At 46.3% G+C, this 19014-nt stretch overlaps 1 protein-coding gene across 2 annotated transcripts; it reads right to left on the bottom strand.

The window, feature by feature from the left end:
• Positions 1 to 5419: 5419 nt before the first annotated feature.
• On the bottom strand, positions 5420 to 17399 carry CHTOP (chromatin target of PRMT1). Of its 2 annotated transcripts, none has more exons than XM_010364767.2 (6): positions 17044 to 17399; positions 14766 to 14847; positions 12960 to 13113; positions 9274 to 9460; positions 8330 to 8467; positions 5420 to 6651 (listed from the first exon to the last, which is right to left on the bottom strand). In XM_010364767.2, the coding sequence occupies exons 2-6, from the start codon at positions 14828 to 14830 to the stop codon at positions 6446 to 6448; spliced, it is 750 nt and encodes a 249-aa protein (XP_010363069.1). In that variant the 5' UTR covers positions 14831 to 14847; positions 17044 to 17399; the 3' UTR covers positions 5420 to 6445. The 2 variants fall into 2 exon arrangements, with proteins under 2 accessions (XP_010363069.1, XP_010363070.1); XM_010364768.2 differs by having other exon boundaries at positions 5428 to 6651; positions 9274 to 9457.
• Positions 17400 to 19014: the final 1615 nt, after the last annotated feature.

The raw sequence follows: 19014 nt of genomic DNA on the forward strand, positions 1-19014 counted from the left end.
GGTAGAGGTTGCAGTGAGCTGTGATCACGCCACTGCACTCCAGCCTGGGTGAAAGAGCAAGATTCTGTCTAAAACACACACACACACCCCAAAAACAACACTTTTTGTCGTTGATTACACTTGTGTCCCTGTATCTTCCTCTCTGGTGATTAGAGTAATGCTCTTGTGAGAGGCTAGGAGCTTATTTTGGGAGTAAGTGTCAAGGCAACTGCAACCTGCTTCAGAGTTGGGCCTTGGGAAAAGGAAGCCCAGGGGAGAGAGTGGTGACAGTGTTGAAGAGGAATGGAAAAGTGTTGAAATCACTAAGGCTTGTACTGGAGAGAGAAAACAGGTGTTGACCTGGGCTGGGAAAGGGCCTTGGAGGTTGATGGTCCACTGTTTGCACAAGAAGCCCTTGGGTTAGGGCACTGTCCTTTCAGGTGCCTCTTTAACTTTTAGATTAAATGCTCCCTAATACCAGATTTAGCAAACAGAATAAACAAAACACTTGGGACACCAGGTAAATTTGAATTTCAGATAAACAACAACAACAAAAATTTTTTTTAAGAGTCTTGCTTTGTTGCCTGGGCTAAAGTGCAGGGGTGTGATCTCCGCTCACCTCCCGGGTTCAAGTGATTCTCCAGCCTAAACCTCCCGAGTAGCTGGGATTACATGCGCCTGCCAGCATGCCTGGCATTTTCTTTTTTTTTTTTTTTCTTCCAGACGGAGTTTCAGTCTTGTTGCCCAGGCTGGAGTGCTGTGGCGCAATCTCGCCTCACTGCAACCTCTGCCTCCCGAGTTCAAGCAATTCTCCTGCCTCAGCCTCCTGAGTAGCTGGGCTTACAGGCGCCTGCCACCACGCCTGGCTGATTTGTGTATTTTTAGTAGAGACGGGGTTTCACCATGTTGGCCAGGCTGGTCTCAAACTCCTGACCTCAGGTGATCCACCTGCGTCGGCCTCCCAAAGTGCTGGGATTACAGGCGTGAGCCACCGTGCCCAGCAACAACAAATAATTTTTTTAGTGTGGTTATCTAGTAATCTGACTTCAAAGGCTAGTTCTCTGAGGAAAAGCATGTGTTTTGTTTTTATGCTTTCCTTTTTCTTGACCTTTATCTCTCATGGGGTCTATTGCAAAGGCCTCCTTATCTTCTTGCCTGTAGTCTGTATATTCCAGGTCAATCTGCATTCTAAAATACCAGTCAGATTTCATCATATGCCTGCTTAGAGAAAATTAGTGCTGAAAGGAATTTTAGACTCTCTCCTTTGTTCCTGGGACACTTGTGAGGAAAACTGGGCAAGGGTCTTGAAGAATCCTTGAAGTTTGATAATAGGTTGAAGGCCAGTGCTAGTGTAATTTTTCATTCTCTAAACATGTATCACACTCTAGGCCCAAGGTATTCAGCACAAAACCCCCTTCCTCCCTAACTTCACCTGTATCATACAGCTGTGGCCCGCCCTCCTCCAGGCCTTGGCTTTTCCAGAGAGACTGAAGATATAGGTCCTAAGAACGCCCCTTCCCAACCAACTACTGCACATACAACCAGTTGTTTGTATGTCAGCGTCCAATCAAGAGAGACAAATGACACAATATCAACAGGGAGAGTTTACTGTAAAGAATTATCAACTCTAGTTGATAACGGGGGATTGGAGTAATGAGGAATTGGCTAATAAGCAGAGACAACTCTAAAGTACATAGGAAGAGCAGGTGTTAGGAGCAGCTGTTACTCCTAGAGTTAGAGTACATAGGGAAGAGCCCTAGCCACCAGGTCTGAGATCCAGACATTGTTGAAAAAAAAAAAAATATATATATATGTGTGTGTGTGTGTGTGTGTGTGTGTGTATATACATACACACACATATATATATAATCTTGGGGTGATGAGTTGGGTGCTTTTGGGATTTCAGTGACTACAAGCCTTTCTGTTCTAGACTTTAGGTCTCTTCTCATCTCCTGGAAGCGCTGGCTCTTCCCTACCTCTCAGACCCTCGCTTCTGACTCTGTTCTCCCCATGCTTAGGTTGAACTGCCTTCTTGCTGGCTACCTCAAGGTGGGTTCTGGGGTAGGCCCATGTGGAAGCTCTGCAGGAACATGCTATGCTCTCAGGCAGTACACATAGTGCCCTCTGCCTGGAGGCCACCTGCAAGCTGCACCCTCTGTAGAGCCTGGGTGGGGCTTAGAAGAAGGCCTTTCTTGTGGGAGAGAGGGTTCACAGAATGGTGTGTCTGGTAATGCCTTTAACTGGGGAGGAAGACCTGAGAGTCAGAATTCTTTGGGCCTCTGTGAGCTCCAAAGGATAGGGATGAGGATATTCCTGGTTCATCCTGCTTTCTGGGAGGCCAAACCTCTGTTTGGGGAGCCTTACCATGCTTCACTGGAAGAACCGGAGGGGCGGCAGTAGAGGCGGGAGCTGGGAGGGGTTAGGGCAGGCAGTCAGGTCTGTGGTTCTAGCTATCTTAACTGGTGCGCCTGGAGAGCTGCCATCTCCCCACATCCCCCATGGGTGAATATCTGGCCAGACCCTAGGACTCCTGCTTATCACAAAAGGGTCAGAGGCTGAAGGTGAGGTCCTGCCTTGGCAGTGCTGAGAAAAGCATTAGGGGCCTTTCTTCTTTTATCTTCCCTGACTACCTTTCCTCCATCTCCTTTCTCTTCTCTGTTGTCTGAACTGGATTTCCTCTTGAAATTAAACTCCTTGAGAGTATATGCTTTGAATTAAAATCCAAAGAGGAGGTTGGGTGCGGTGGCTCATGCCTGTAATCCCAGCACTTTGGGAGGCCGAGGCGGGCAGATCACCTGAGGTCAGGAGTTCAAGACGAGCCTGACCAACATGAAGAAACCCTGTCACTACTAAAAATACAAAATTAGCCGGGTGTGGTGGTGCATGCCTGTAATCCCAGCTGCTGGGGAGGCTGAGGCAGGAAAATCGCTTGAACCTGAGAGGCAGAGGTTGTGGTGAGCCAAGATTGTGCCATTGCACTCCAGCCTGGGGAACAAGAGTGAAACTGTTCAAAAAAAAAAAAAAAAAAAAAAAAAATTCCAAAGGAAAGCTTTAGGACTTTCTGAGGGAACCCCTTCTCCCATCTCCTCACGGATGTGTTTAAATCTTGAGCTGATAATCACCTTACACTAAAGGGTAAGAAACTAAATCGCCCGGCGTGGTGGCTCACGCCTATAATTCTCACAAGGTCAGGAGATCGAGACCATCCTGGCCAACATGATGAAACCTTGTCTCTGCTAAAAATACAAAAATTAGTTGGGCGTGGTGGTGCGTGCCTGTAATCCCAGCTACTTGGGAGGCTGAGGCCGAATTGCTTGAACCAGGGAGTGGGAGTTTGCAGTGAGCGGAGATGGCACCACTGCATTCCAGTCTGGCAACAGAGCAAGACTCCAAAAAAAAAAAAAAAAAAAAAAAAAAACCACCCCCAAAACCAAGCTTAAATGGAGCATTTAGTGAATCCTTTAGAGAGACCTCGTGGGGATCTTAGCCGTCCCAGGTTGCCCACACAGTTTGAGGCCTATGACTGGGGGCTGCTGCCACCATTAAGGGTCCCAGAGCTGTCCAGGGCCTCAGTCTCCACCATCAGGGGTCATCCTGCCCTGCTTCACAATGCTCCCCTCTCCTTCCTTCCTTGCCCCTGGAACAGGTGGTCAGCCAGGGTCCCCAGCACACCTGACTGGGTCACTAGCCAGGGTGTGATGTAGGTGGGAGAGCCCACCCAGGCATAAGTGGGAGCCTCTACCCTAATCCCTGCTGGTGGGACCATGGAGCTAGAGTAGCAGAACCTTTTTTTGTGTGTGTGACGGAGTTTCGTTCTCATTGCCCAGGCTGGAATGCAATGGCGCAATCTCAGCTCACTGCAACCTCCGCCTCCCGACTAACTGGGATTACAGGCATGTGCCACCACGCCCAGCTCATTTTGTATTTTTAGTAGAGATGGGGTTTCTGTGTTGGTCAGGCTGGTCTCGAACTCTTGACCTCAGGTGATGTGCCCGCCCCAGCCTCCCAAAGTGCTGGGATTACAGGTATGAGCCACCGTGCCCAGCCTCAGGTGTTCTTTCAGCAGTGTACCTTTACACTTGGTTCCCTCTGCTTGGTATATTCTTTTCTCTATACTTTCCCGTCTTACAAGATCCAGCTCATCGACCTCTTCCCTGTGCTCCCATCCTTACAAAGGATGCCTTGGTTGGTGTGGCAAGCCCTCAGCACATGGCACCTGAATGAAAGGCTGACCCACAGGTGGTCAGGTTTACTCACCTTGTCCCACACAACCAGTGACTGAGGATGACAGGGATACAGGCCTCAAGAGACCCTGGGAACTGTAGTGATCAGGACGTGGGGCTGGAGGACCCTTGGCTGATAGGAGAGTTCCCTGTGCCCCACTGGTGAGGAATTTGGGGATAAACTCTTTCCTGAGGTAGGAAGGACATAGAGGAGGTAGAGAGATGAAAGCCTAGGCTATGGCAGTCACCTCCTTCATACAGAACTCTTAAGCATCAGTCTCCTCTGGGGTGGGAGGGAGCCTGGCGTCTTGCACTTGTTGGGGTTGTTGGGGAAGGGGAAGTCGTCGTGTTTTAGCATTGGAAAAGGCAGAGGGAGCTGAACTGGGGGTTCAGTTCTGCAGTCACTGTCCAACCTGTAGCCTTCTGCTAGACCCCACTGCCCATCTCCCTTAGCACCTTCAGACACCCCACATCACAGTCAGGATTCAAGTTTGGGTTGTCCTGACCAAAATTTCCTTCCCTGTCCCCAATAAGTACAGCCTCCTAGCAATTTAGAGTGAAAGGCAGCCCAATCACAACTAGTTTGGCTGGGAACTACCAGGTTCTTTTCTCTTCCACAACACAGGGAAAAAGGCAAGTATGTGCCAGGGCCCAAGGGCCCAGAATGTTGCCCAAGACAATCCTCCTTGAGTTCTTGTGGGCATGGTATTATTTCTGCAGAGCTCTGAGGAAGTCAAATTCTTCACCTTCTGCTCAAAGCCACAGGCTCTCCAGAATTTTAACACAAGTAGGAAGAAAGAGACTCTCAAACACACAAGGGGTATATCAAGACATCATCAAAGTGGCTAGGTGCAGTGGCTCACGCCTGTAATCCCTGCACTTTGGGAGGCTGAAGCGGGCGGATCACCAGGTCAAGAGATCAAGACCATCCTGGCCAACATGGTGAAACCTAGTCTCTATTAAAAATACAAAAATTAACTGGGTGTGGTGGCACATGTCTGTAGTCACAGCCACTTGGGAGGCTGAGGCAGGAGAATCGCTTGAACCAGGGAGTTGGAGGTTGCAGTGAGCCAAGATCGCGCCACTGCACTCCAGCCTGGTGACAAGAGCGAGACTCTGTCACAAAAAAAAAAAAAAAAAAAAAAAAGGAAAAAATAAAAGACATCATTAAAGTAGCCATGGTACTTTGAGGCACCCCAAATAAAGAGAGTCCTGGGTGGATCTGAGCAAACGATTTGTTATAATGAACCAGAAATACAAGATTCCACTGAAACTGGAACAGTTGATGGAATATGGTTGAACTTAATTGAACCTTCAAGGGAAATAAAGGTGAAACAAAGCTAATGAGTGGGAACGTTCAAAATTAGTTTGGGATACACATGAGGATATAATTGCATTTTAGCACGGGTATCTTCTGACCTCTTCTAGCAGTTCATCTGCCATCATTCTTCCTTCTGACACACCTACCAAATCAAATGGCTTCTTCCTCTATATTGCAGTATAAACCAACCCTACAGTACCCCTCTGGACATGATACACACCCTGGAGGAAAGTCTGTAAATCTCATACAAGGGTAGAAAGTGCAATTCAACCCAGCACGCTGGTTATGGTATATGTGGTGTCAATGTACATGGCAGCAACTTCAATCAAATCAGAGCTGCTACCACAGGTAAGCAACCTCTTATGCTGCCCTGTAGTGATGTCAATGTTCTCAATTTACTAAATTATCAATGTGGAAGAATGCATTTTTGAGCTCCAGACTTTCTAAACATCTTAAATAGGCTATCAAAGAGGATGTAACACAACCCTATCTCAGAAACCTAAGCATCAGGGAGGAACACTGACCGGTTTTTCTGGCATCTTTCTGTGGGGGCAACAGAGGTGAACAAAAGAAATGTTAGCATGTCATAGCATATGACAAGTGAGGGGAGACAGAGGTAGGAAGAGGGTGTTCTAGCCACAAGGCTAATGCATTTGTGTTCAAAGAGAAGTCTGGGCAAAGGAGGGGAAACCCCTCCCCCAAAAAAAACAAAAACAAAAAATCAAATCAAAGGACAAAAGGGTTTCATACAACACAGTATCAAAAAGTAACACACTAAATGCACAAGCTGGTGGCAAGTAAGTCCACAACCTATTGTGATAGGTCCATCCAGCATCAATCAGATTTCTTCTCATCTGCTATCTCAAGGTTATTTACAGATGTGTTGACTAACAAGAGTCTCTCATGGGAGGGTGGGCAGGCTTCAATCATTGGTTTCGGGATCTGTCTGCGCCATGTAGGCATCCAACTCAGCATCCAGGTGTCCTTTTGTTTTCGACATGTACGCATCCAATTGGTTGTCCAGTTGCTCCTTGGTCAATACAGGGCGAGCAAGGGCACCTCTCCCTCGTCCACGGCCTCGGCCTCGGCCTCCAAAGCCCCCTCTTCCCCGACCTATCATACCCCGACCTAGCCCAAAGGGGGGGGGAAAAAAAAGAGACAGTTACAAGTAAGTTTAATAGGTGCTGTAGTAAATGCCCCTTACAGCAGTGGGGCCTAGCTGAGAAAAGCTGAAGGGCAGGGCAAAGAGGAGAAATCTGGAAAAACAGGAAACACACTGGGTAGAAAGCAGCACATGGAAAGCACACATAATGAATCCCCTATCACATGATCATCTCTAAATGCTATTTTAACCATTTTTATTCTATCAATAAAGGAAAATAATTAACTGACAACTATAATTTTAAAAAACCTTAATCGATCCTAAGATAAAATTACCTAACATTTGAGATTCACTAAGTTCATAATTAAAATACGTGATAGATAACCCCATTTAGTAAGATAGAGAGGTGGTAACAAGGGCACAGAGAATGAGGGGTGTGAAGATAGACAGTTTTCAAATTAAGTTTACTGGAGACCCTTCTGGAAAGTCATCTCATCTTTCCTTAAGCTTATCAAGTCTAATGAGCTAACTGACCTCATGTGTCAGGAGACTGAGGAGTTTTTCTGACAAAAGAACAATGTCAGGGAGATTTGAAAAAATATTTTGAGTTGTCCTAGCTCTTTCTACCTCTAATTCTAGTTACCTTATGACAATTGTGGTTATCTGAGTAGTCTGAATTCAGTTAACAAAACAAACTCAGCTTTTTGAAAAGCTATTTTAGTCTCTGCCACCCTCGTGATGTCTCTCTATCAGAATCCAAGTCAAGATAATTTGGAAACATGTTATTTCATCCTGAAACCCACACTAGCTTGCACTTCACTCAGTAGGCCAAGTATCATATAATGGGAGAGAAGAAAACAAGCCCCTGGTTATCAATTTTTCTAAGTTATTATTCCTTGGCAACTTCAAGGTCAGAAGTTATGGAAGACCCCAGACACCTTTTAAGAGAACCAAAGCAAATATACACAGGGGCTACAATAGTGTTTTTTTCCTGGACAGGTGGTGTTGGGAGTTTTCCACTAAGCTCTGAACCAGAAGGCTCCCATGAGATTTAGTATTAGCAGCAGCAACACCATTCAACTCTTTGCCAATCTGGGTCATGAGGTCACAAGACAAACTTCAATAGATTTCAAAGGCAAGATTATCAACAAGAGCCAGTTAGTCAACTGGTGATAATTCCATCTTGCTCTCTACCTTGAGCAAAAAAAGTCATCTCTGGTTCTCCACAGGCAAAAATGTGACACTGAATTTATCTGGTTTCAGAGCCAATGCCCAGCTCCAAGTCTCACCACCCTCTTAACTCTGCTTCATCTTTGTACCTCTCTCTCTTCTATATTCTCATGTGACTCAAACCAGGATCTGGAGCTACAGGGTAGTGTGTGGTGGGGCAGGGGCAGAGAAAGGTAAAACCTAAACTGACCATTTTAGGGGGTATTTTCAACTGTACAATTTAAATTTGCAAGAGCCTGGAGGAAGATGGTGTATACTCTGGCTCTATAATATGCACTTGATTGATTCTTGGAAAAATCATGAGACTTTTGCACTATCAGCATGGCAATTTGAAAAATAAGCCAGTTTCAAATAACAAAACAAGACAAACAAAGAAGCCTGCCTATGACTTGAAGCTGTGCAGAAAGGTGGCTCTGAGTTTTTAAGGGAGGAAAGTAAGGGGGAGCTACTCTCTGAAGTTGGTAGCTGACTAACCTCTACCACCGATTCCGCCACGACCCATAGCTCCACGCCCTAGGCCCCCTCTCCCAGGACCTCCACGACCTCGAACACCACCTCTTCTTAAGCCCATTCGGGGAGCTACGGCTCGTCCACCTCGGAGCAGGTTTTGACCTTGGAGAGGAGGCATACAATGTATATGCAGGTAAATCCAAGAGACACAAAGTAGATTCTAACCAAAGGCAGGCGGTGAGGGTTAAATGAGGGTAATTCAGTTAGTTTTTAGGTTGGTTGGAGCAAGCTGCATACTGCGAATAGATTAACCTACTCTTTATTCAATCAATTCAACAAGTCTGACCACAAATCCATTTTTGGAAGAAGTTGGGAGTTAATTCAATCAGTAAGTACATACATTTAATAAATATCTACTGAATAATCAGAAAGATGCCTAGCATTATGGTAAATTTAAAAATAATTGCTATGGTTCCTTATCTCAACAGATTATTCTAGGGAATAAGAACTATACAGGGAACAGAACAAGAGTACCCCAAATGAACATACATAGGTAAGTGCTGTGGGTCAACTTGTCCTCTTTTTCCAGCTGTATCAGTGTTTTACTAGCACCAGGAACAAAGAGTTAAGATACAGGTCAAAAGACCTATAAATTTCTTACGTTTGACTTACTTCTAAGAACTTGAATGTGCTTTGATTCAAGCAGCAGCAGGGTGTTTTAAAATGGAATGGAGATGACATGAATTACCTGTTGTTACGCAGGTCATAGCCTCTCACCATTGCACATTATCAGAAAAGGAATGGTATCGATAAAAGACATGCAACACTATTAAAAATATGTGATTTCACAAGTTATTATATTAATACAAATTCAGGCTTAAAGATGTTAAACGAACGTGTCCATAAGCAGCCCAAGAGAAAAGGGAAGGGAGTAGGGCCCGACAATTATCAGGGTACACATCACTGACCTCGGAGCGACATCCCGCCCCTAAGTAGGGTTCTGGTAGCACGTCCCCCACGTAGTCCTCCTCTGGGCAAGCCTCTCTGGATTATGGGTAGGCCTCGTCCTCCGATTGCTCCCCTGGCCAGGGCCCCTATGGGTCGGCCTAACCGTGCCTGGATGTTACTCTTACCCAGGCGCTGCTTTAAGCTCTTCTGGAAGAAAAGGTGTTAGGGGATTGAGATCAAAAAAGCAATCCAACAGGATTTGGCAACTCAAAGTGCAGAGAAAAAGAAGCAAGTGAGATGCTGGTGTGAAGGGAGATAAACCTGCTGTGGGTGTCATAAGGATCCCAAACCAGAAGCAAGCCTTTGCCTCAGAACATGTTATACAAGCAGCAGAATTTTGATCCAGAGCAGAAACTCCAAGAAGCTCAAGGGTGGTCCCATGAAATGGGCATCTCCACAAACTACCTCACTAGTTTGGCTATGTAAGTCATACACTGCCAGTTGAAATTTAAGTTTCAGTAAGAACACTCTATAGTTCAATCCTAGATTGTACTGCTTTTCAACTACAGGTTGACGATTTTATGACTTGATTCATACCTGCCCACAGACTACCACTGTCTTCAAAGGCTTACTCAAACACCACAGGAAGTTCATCATACTCTGGGCAAAACTTAAATTACAAGTTCACTTGAGTTCTTGTGACTTAAGAACAACATTGATTTCTCAAAGAGGCCCATGTGCTCCATTTTTCCTCTGGGAATCTATTTCCAGACGGTCCACTTTTTACCTTAAGATGTAAATAAACACAAGAAAGTCAAACCTCCTTTCATTTCTTAAAAATCCCTAATTCCATGCCTGCACTTGCAAACAGCTCCTTTAAAACAATATGACCTTAAATTCAAAATAAACATGTAACTCCAATATATCTCCACAGACAGCCAGCCAAACATATGTTAGAATTATTCTGGTGATTACAAAACTCAGGGCCATATATGAGGACAAGGACACACTACAGAGATAAGAGTATTTTTAAGAATCTGTTCTCAGAAAACCATTAAGACTACATCTGAATTAAATTCCTTCAAAGGAAAAAGGGACAGCCATAGCCCTGAACACAACCAAGGTCCTAGCAAGCCTAGTTGTCCATAAAGTCATCAGTCAATATGAAAGAAAATAAATTCTATGGCCCCTTCAGGCTCCACCCAGAAGTGACTACCAATGTGTGTGTATGTTTTCTAATCATACCTCTCAAAAAAGATGCTGTGAAGCATTATTGTTAACTTTCTAGCACAAGATCATAAATTGCTTCTAATCAGTGGGAAAGGCTCCAAACATTATGCATCTAGCATAAGTAGGTATAACCAACCATAACAGCCTGTCCTATTACTCCCCTGATTAACACACAATTATGAGGTTAGACTGCATTCCACAAGTCTCTTGCATTCAGTTATCCTGCATATATTAATTCTCCCAAGCTTTGTGCTTTAAAGGGAGAACTGTACTGTGCTGAGAAGTTCTTTATCCATTCCAATCCTTAACTGCCACCAATATTGGCCTTTAATATTAACAGGAAACTTAAGGATGTCAACTATACCACTTAGTTTTTACTCTAGAGCTGTGCTGCGTAAGACAGCCTCTAGCTACATGTGGCTATTTAAATTATTATTATTTTTATTTTGAGATAGAGTCTCGCTCTGTCGCCCAGGCTGGAGTGCAATGACACGATCTTGGCTCACTGCAACCTTCGTCTCCCAGGTTCAAGCAATTCTCCTGCCTCAGCCTCCCGAGTAGCGGGGATTACAGGCCCTGTCACCACGCCTGGCTTATTTTTGGTAGAGATAGGGTTCTATCATGTTGGCTAGGCTGCTCTTGATCTCCTGACCTCAGGTGATCCACCTGCCTAGGCCTCCCAAAGTGCTGGGATTACAGGTGTGAGACACCAGACCCAGCCTAAATTAAAAGTAAATTTTATCTATTTTCTTGAGACAGAGTCTCACTGTCGCCCAAGCTGGAATGCAGTGGTGCTATCTCCACTCACCGCAACCTCCACTTCCTGAGTTCAAGATATTCTCCAGCCTCAGCCTCTCGAGTAGCTGGGATTATAGGTGTGCGTCACCATGCCCGGCTAATTTTTTTTTTTAGTAGAGATGGGGTTTTGCTGTGTTGGCCAGGCTGGTTGCGAACTCCTGACCTCAAGTGATCCGGCTGCCTTGGCCTCCCAGAGTGCTGGGATTACAGGCCTGGCCTAAAATTAAATTAAAAAAAAAAATTAAGCTCCTTAATTGCACTAGTCACATTTAAAGTTTTCAATAGCCACATGTGGCTAGTGGCTACTGTACCAGATAGCAAACACAGAACATTTCCATCATTATAGAAAGTTATGGCTGGGCACGGTGGCTCATGCCTGTAATCCAAACACTTTGGGAGGCTGAGGCAGGCAGATCACTTGAGGTCAGGAGTTCAAGACCATTCTGGCCAACATGGCAAAACCCCGTCTCTACTAAAAATACAAAAATTAGTCAGGCGTGGTGGCGGGTGCCTGTAACTCCAGCTACTGGGGAGGCTGAGACAGGAGAACTGCTTGAACCCGGGAGGTGGAGGCTGTGGGTGAGCTGAGATTGCACCACTGCACTACAGCCTGGGTGACAGAGTGAGACTCCGTTTCAAAAAAACAAAAAAACAAAACCACATAAAAAAATTCTAGTGAATATTACTACTCTGGATCGGGACTACTTCCTGCAGAGCCTAAACTTAAAGCTTCTTGTTGAAAGGTCTTTTGGAATGATCTGTCAGAGACTCATCTTCAGCAATTTCCATTTACTCTTGGAAAATGGTGGTGCCTTTTGCTGCTTTCCTGAGTCAGGGAGGAATCCGGTCACTCCAAGGCTTAAGACAGCTGAAGCAGAAAGTCTTGTTTATTTTTGGTCAGTGAGCCCAGTGGTTCGGGGTGGGGGTGTAAGGGTGTTATATTTAACTGCTGAATTTATGCACAGCCATGCAATGCTACCAAAGCCCTTACAGTTGCATGGCACCGCCCTCCAGACGCCCAGCCACAGCTTGGACATATCCTTCCACAGCCACTGTCCGGACTTGCATATAAATTCTATGAATAATAAAGAGTAGGTTTTATTCAGGTCGGAATAGGATTATCTCTCACTGTAAGTTTGAAAGAGAACCCCTAACTCAAATTACTCAGTACTCTTGCTCCACTTTACTGGTAAAACTTTAGGTGCTGTGGAAATGAAGGTCACTCTACTCTGTATATTTTAGCATTGAAAATCTTTGACTAAGGCCATGCAAACTCCCTGCACTAGGGGAACAAGAATAAAATTATTTCCCTGGTGGGTAAATCATTTAACAGAGTAAAGGATGCTGTGAGATTATCTAAAGCTGAAATAAAGTTTCTTTGTGGAATAAGCCATTAATTTATGTTAAGGATTAAAGATCAGAAAACGAAAGATTAATACTCATTGGTAACAGAAACAGGCCACATAGATGGCAAACTCCCTAAAAGAGAAAGACAATAAAAAGTTACTTATTGGTACCTGCCAAAATTGGAATTCTCTGCACTTCTCTTTCTTCCAGAGAAGTTTCAGTTTTTTGCCCTGAACCACTTTGCAATCATCCATCACGTTCTGACAGCCTCAGTGGACTCCCTGACAGAGATCACCAGCTGCTTCTGGAGCATTAAGACCCATTCTCTCACCTGCTTAAGTTTTAATGCTGCCTGGACAGAGGGTCTATTCTCCATCTGCTGGGCCAGTCTTCTGTTTCTGGCACTGGCTAGCTGCTGTTGTTGCTGCATCGAAGCCCGAATATTCACTGGCGTCGGCTGTTTGTTCTTCAGCATATTAGTAAAGCTTCAAGGTCGAACAAAATGGATGTTTAAATAAAAGCTTTATTACAAACATTTATTGGCATTTTCATGGCTTGCTAGACCAGGAGCTCCAGATCCCACGAACTTTTAAGTAAAGTGGTACACTTAGATCAAGGCTGATGTGGGTTAAAGACTCCTCTGTTTCCACAAACTTGCAAGAATCAGAAACTCAGAAATGCAGCTAAGTGCAGCACATTCAACCAAAAGTGATAACAAGGGCTCAGGTAACGGCTTTTAGAGAGGTGGAAGGTATGAAAAACACGCAGTAAGCAGATATGACAAGAGACAGAAGATATAGTTTCAAAGACAAACAAAGAAAGCCTAAACCTTGGGGGATCCAAGGTGCATTCTAAGGCCAAATATGAGGAAGGACTAGAGCACCTTCAAAGCTCACAGCAATTAACATACTCTCATAAATTACAGGAGTGTATCACATTTTAAAATATGTCACTCAGTAACATGCAAACATAAATATTATTATATAAACATAAATAATTAGCCTATAGCCAAAGAGATAAGGAGAGAAGCACATACGCCTCAGAAGAGGCAAGAATAGACATTAAGTAAATTCCAGTGGTCTAAAGTCAACTTAATGAAATCACTGATCAAAGGCAATCTCTCTCTTTTTTTTTTTTTTGAAACGGAGTCTCACTCTGTTCTCTGTTGCCCCGGCTGGAGTACAGTGGCACGATCTTGGCTCACTGCAACCTCTGCCTCATGGGTTCAAGTGATTCTCCTGTCTCAGCCTCCCAAGCAGCTGGGATTACAGGCATGCGCCACCACGCCCAGCTAATTTTTTTATTTTTAGTAGAGACAGGGTTTCATTATGTTGGCCAGGCTGGTCTTGAACTCCTGACCTTGTGATCCGCCCTCGGCCTCCCCAAGTGCTGGGATTACAGGCATGAGCCACTGCGCCCAGCCAAAGGGACTCTTAATGAACAAAGTTGTCAGAAATAGAAACTGCCTTTAAATACCTTTACTTTTCTTAGTCTCAAATCATCACTTTTTCTGACTCCAAGTAGTTACTTTTGAAAGCTAGATTAGTTCAATCATTTATAAGCCCGTGAAGAGACTCATTATTTCTGTCAAGGAAGTGTAATGGAATGGAAGAGAACAACACTTAACTGTAAAAGAATCCAAAACAAAACCAAACTAAAAGCAGAATGGAAAGAAAGTGAAATGGAGCAAAGCAAGTGCCTCTTACAAGGCCCAAGAACGACATTCAAGGACCTTTGGACATATTCATGGCTTGCTACCTGCCTCTTACAGGCCAGACACAACACTGCTGGCCTTGGACTGGGCAGCAAGCCTACTGTAGCCAGGGTACCATGCTACCGTGCTGCACGACCCCTGTATCAATGTAAAAAAATGTGAAAAGGGAGGGTGTTAGGAGTCTTTTAAAATACATCCCACCAAATAAATATTTCAGACAGCTTAACATAAAAGTCTACTGATAAGGGGTTTTGAAACAACCGCCCAATTTGTTTTGTGTACCACATGAGATGCAACTAAGAACAGAGGTCTGTAGCCTTCTGTTGGTATTTAGCTTAAAACTGGCTTTGTGCACTGGACCCCAGGGCCAAGTTAAGTAATGTTTTCTTAGGAAGGAGCTGAAGTTGCTGTTGGCTGCCTCACCGCTCATTTAGAGACATCTTGGTGGTGCTTTTTAGCACAACTTTCGGCGCTGACTGTGCAGCCATCTTCAAATCCCGAGAATCTACAAAGGGCAACATGTAAAATGAACAAATCACAATAGTGACCACATAATTTTTATAAGTGGCAAGGCCCAAGTCAACAATAAACAAAAAGGCCTTATATTTCAAGTGCTTACATTTCTTTTTCTTTTCTTTTTTTTTTTTTTTTTGAGACAGGCTCTTACTCTGTCACTCAGGCTGGAATGCAGTGGCACGATCTTGGCTGCAGTGGCTCACTGCAGCTGTAATCTCCTGGCCTCAAAGGATGTTCCCACCTTGGCCTCCCAGTGTTGGGATCACAGGCGTGAGGTGCCACGCCCAGCAAAAGTGCTTAAATTTCTATGGCAATTACCTCAGATTACTATTATAACTTCAAGGTGGCTGGGCGTGGTGGTTCACCACCTGTAATCCTAACACTTTGGGAGGGCGAGGGCACAGGATGGTTTGAAGCCAGGAGTTAGAGACCATCTTGGGTAACAAAGCGAGACCCAGTCTCTACTAAGAAAATAAATAAATAAATAGCGGTGCATGGTGGCCAGCACCTGTGGTCCTAGCTACTCAGGGGGAGCTGAGGTGGGAGAAGTGGTAGAGTCCAGGGGTCGGAGGCTGCAAAGAACTGTGATGACGCCACTGCACTCCGGCCTGAGTGAGACCCCATCTCTTTAAAACAAACAACCCCAAACAAACTTCAAGGCCCAGAAAATACCCAGGAAATTCTCAAAAACGGCAGAACCCAATTTAGCAATCAAAGTATGGAGTTTGGCCTTTTTTTTTTTTTGAGACAGAGTCTCACTCTGTCACCCAAGCTGGAGTGCAGTGGTACGATCTCGGTTCACTGCAACCTCTGCTTCCCGGTTCAAGTGATTCTCCTGTTTCAGCCTCCTGAGTAGCTGGGACTACAGGCACGTGCCACCATGCCCGGCGAATTGTTTTTGTATTTTTAGTAGAGACTGGGTTTCTCCACGTTGGCCAGGGTGGTCTTGAACTCCTGACCTCACCCGATCCACCCACCTGGGCCTCCCAAAGTGCTGGGATTACAGGCGTGAGCCACCGCGCCCGGTCGAGTTTGGCTTTTCCTCTAGAGCAGTCATTTTCAACCTTGACTACATATGACTTATCCAAGGAGCTTTTAAAGCGCCGGCCAGGCCTGGCGCGGTGGCTCACGCCTGTAATCTCAGCACCTTGGGAGGCCAAGGTGGGCGGAATGCTTGAGCCCTAGAGCTCGAGACCAGCCTGGGCGACATGGCAAGTCCCCGTTTCTATAAAAATATAAATTAATTTAAAAAATAAAAAATACAGATATCTGGGCCTAGATCAATCAAACCACAATCTCTAGTAACGAGGTTTGGAAATGAACAATTGTGGGGTGGAGGGAAAGCTACCTAGGTGCTTCTAGTGTGCAGTTAAAGTTGAAAACTACTGATCGAAAGTGAAAATATAGGCCGGGCGCAGTGGCTCACGCCTGTTTTCCCAGCATTTTGGGAGGCCGAGACGGGCGGATCACCTGAGGTTGGGAGTTCGAGACCAGCCTGACCACCATGGAGAAACCCCGCCTTTACTAAAAATACAAAATTAGCTGGGCGTGGTGGCGCATGGATGTAATCCCAGCTATAAGGGAGGCTGAGGCAGGAGAATCGCTTGAATCCGGGAGGCGGAAGTTGTGGTGAGCTGAGATCGTGCCACTGCACTCCAGCCTGGGCAACAAGAGCGACATTCCGTCTCAAAAAAAAAAAAAAAAAAAAAGCCTAGTTTAAAAATTGGCTTTCAACTCCAGAATCAAGTAGAGACTTTTGCAACAAGAAACTAACGATCTGGGGGAGTTAAGAGTAGGAAAGGTTTTCTAAATTCACCTGGGGAATGAGCTCGCAAAGAGCCCTCCACAACTTAACCCTAAAGCCGCCATTAATTTCCAACATTCCTCAAAGTCTTGTATTTCTTAATCTCCCTACCATCCTCAAAGCCCTATCAAGACCCCCACTTTTGCTCAACCCAAGTTTCCTTTTTATCCCTATCAAACCCCAACCTCCATCAGTCCCGCCACCAGGTTCCAGTTCAGCCCCTCCCCCGCCCCGTCGCAGGGGCTCCGCCTCCTCCCCCGGGCCTCCACGCTCCAACACCGCAGCTGTGTCCACATGCCACCACCCCCTTTCCGCGTCCGCCGGCCCCTTCCGCTCCCCAAGACCCCCCCCACCCCGCTCCTTCTCACTACGGAAACTCACCGAAGGAAACAGACGCCAGTGCTCCTCCCGGGGCTGCCACCACGGCTCCGGCAGGCGGGCCGGGGACCGGCCGAACCTGAGTTGACGGTGGAGGGGCTCGGGTTAGCTAGATGGGCGGTTGGTCAGATGCGTAAGCGGTAGTATGCGAGCTCAGTTCGTTGTTGCTGGTTGGCTGTCTAGCCGGCCGATCCGTCTGCTCACCCGGCCTGCCCTTTCCTGCCTTTCGTCTGCAGCGGCGGCCAGCTCCGGCTCGGTGTCCAAAACAAAATGGCCGCCACATGCAGTGCTTGTGGGACCGGCTAAAATGGCGTCTACGCCATTACGTCAGGCGTCAGATCCGTGCACGACTGGAGGGCGTGAAGGATTTGAGCTACGCCTGCGCAGAGGTCAGAGGCGGAGCCTTAGGGCGAACTTCACCAAACTTTGCCTCAGCGGTACAAGCAGTGCCCCGCCCCCTGGGGGCGTGGCCAATGGCCCTGTCGGGGCGTGCCGGGACTTCAAGTTCCCGTGGTGGTTACGCTGCAACCTCCTGGGGTAGTTAGTAATCTGGGTCTTAGACGGGGTTTGGGTCCCGAATTCCCTCGCCCCTCTGTTCCTTAGGCAAGGTACACCGTCTAAAAATCTTTACGCGGACTTGCCTCGTCTGCTTCCGGACAACTGGGCCTGGGGAATTTGCACTGGTTTTCCCCTCATGGCCAGTCGCCCAGTCTGAGAGTTGTAAAGTGCCGTAAATGCTCCCGCCAAGGCCCAGGAGGCCAGTATTGGGAGCACATTCCTCTCCCATCCTGCGCCGGCCAACAACACCCCTTGTCCATGTTTTTCTCCTCACTTCCTCCCCTTCCCAACTTGGCCTAAATACTGTTTAATCCTTCTTGCGGGGGGTGCACCTTTGCGTCCTCGTTTGCGCTTCCATTTCCTCCTTCCACACCTGCCATCCGTGTTTATTTTGTGGCAGACCTACATAGGGGTTTCTCTTTTCTAGCTTTCTGATTTGTTGTTGTTGTTGTTTTGAGACGGGGTCTGGCTTTGTTGTCCGAGCTGGAGTCAGTGGCGCGATCAATCACGGATCACTGCAGCCTTGACCTCCTGGGCTCAGGTGATCTTCTCACCTCAGCCTCCCGAGTCCTAGGATTATAGGCATGAGCTGTGTGTCCTGCTCAATTAAGGGATTTTTGTTTCTTTCTTTCTTTCTTTCTTTTCTTTTTCTTTTTGCAGATGGAGTCTCGCTCTGTCACCCAGGCTGGAGTGCAGTGGTACCATCTCGGCTCACTGCAACCTCTGCCTCCCAGGTTCAAGCGATTCTCCTGCCTCAGCCTTCTGAGTAGCTGGAATTACGGGCGCGTGCCACCACGCCCTGCTAATTTTTGTATTTTTGGTAGAAATGGGGTTTCACCAGACTGGTCTCCAACTCCTGACCTCGAGTGATCTGCCCACCTCTGTCTCCCAAAGTGCTGGGACTACAGTCGTGAGCCACCGTGCCCGGCCTCAATAAGGGATTTTTCTAACGGCTATGTGCACAATACAGTGTGCATATGTTTGAGTAATGAGAGAATGACACATCTGTCCCTACCCACCCTTTCTCCGCCCCATAGGCACGTCAGGACCCTTTCATTTTCCTTCCTGGCACTGGCACGTGTGTGTGTGTGTGTGTGTGTGTGTAAGGTCCATGTGAGGATAAGGATCGTGGTTATTTTGCTTCATGCTGGAGCCTCAGTTCCTACACAATGTTTACACACAGTACCACTTAGGTAAATGTTCGTTGATTGAAAGAAGATTATTTTGGCCAAGCGCGGTGGCTCACGCCTGTAATCCCAGCACTTTGGGAGGCAGAAGCAGGCAGATCACAAGGTGAGGAAACCGAGACCATCCTGGCCAACATGGTGAAACCCCGTCTCTACTAAAAATACAAAAAATTAGCTGTTGGCAGGCGCCTGTAGTCCCAGCTACTCGGGAGGCTGAGGCAGGAGAATT

Source organism: Rhinopithecus roxellana, chromosome 8 (genome assembly GCF_007565055.1).
Source record: "Rhinopithecus roxellana isolate Shanxi Qingling chromosome 8, ASM756505v1, whole genome shotgun sequence".
NCBI classification, from domain to species: domain Eukaryota; kingdom Metazoa; phylum Chordata; class Mammalia; order Primates; family Cercopithecidae; genus Rhinopithecus; species Rhinopithecus roxellana.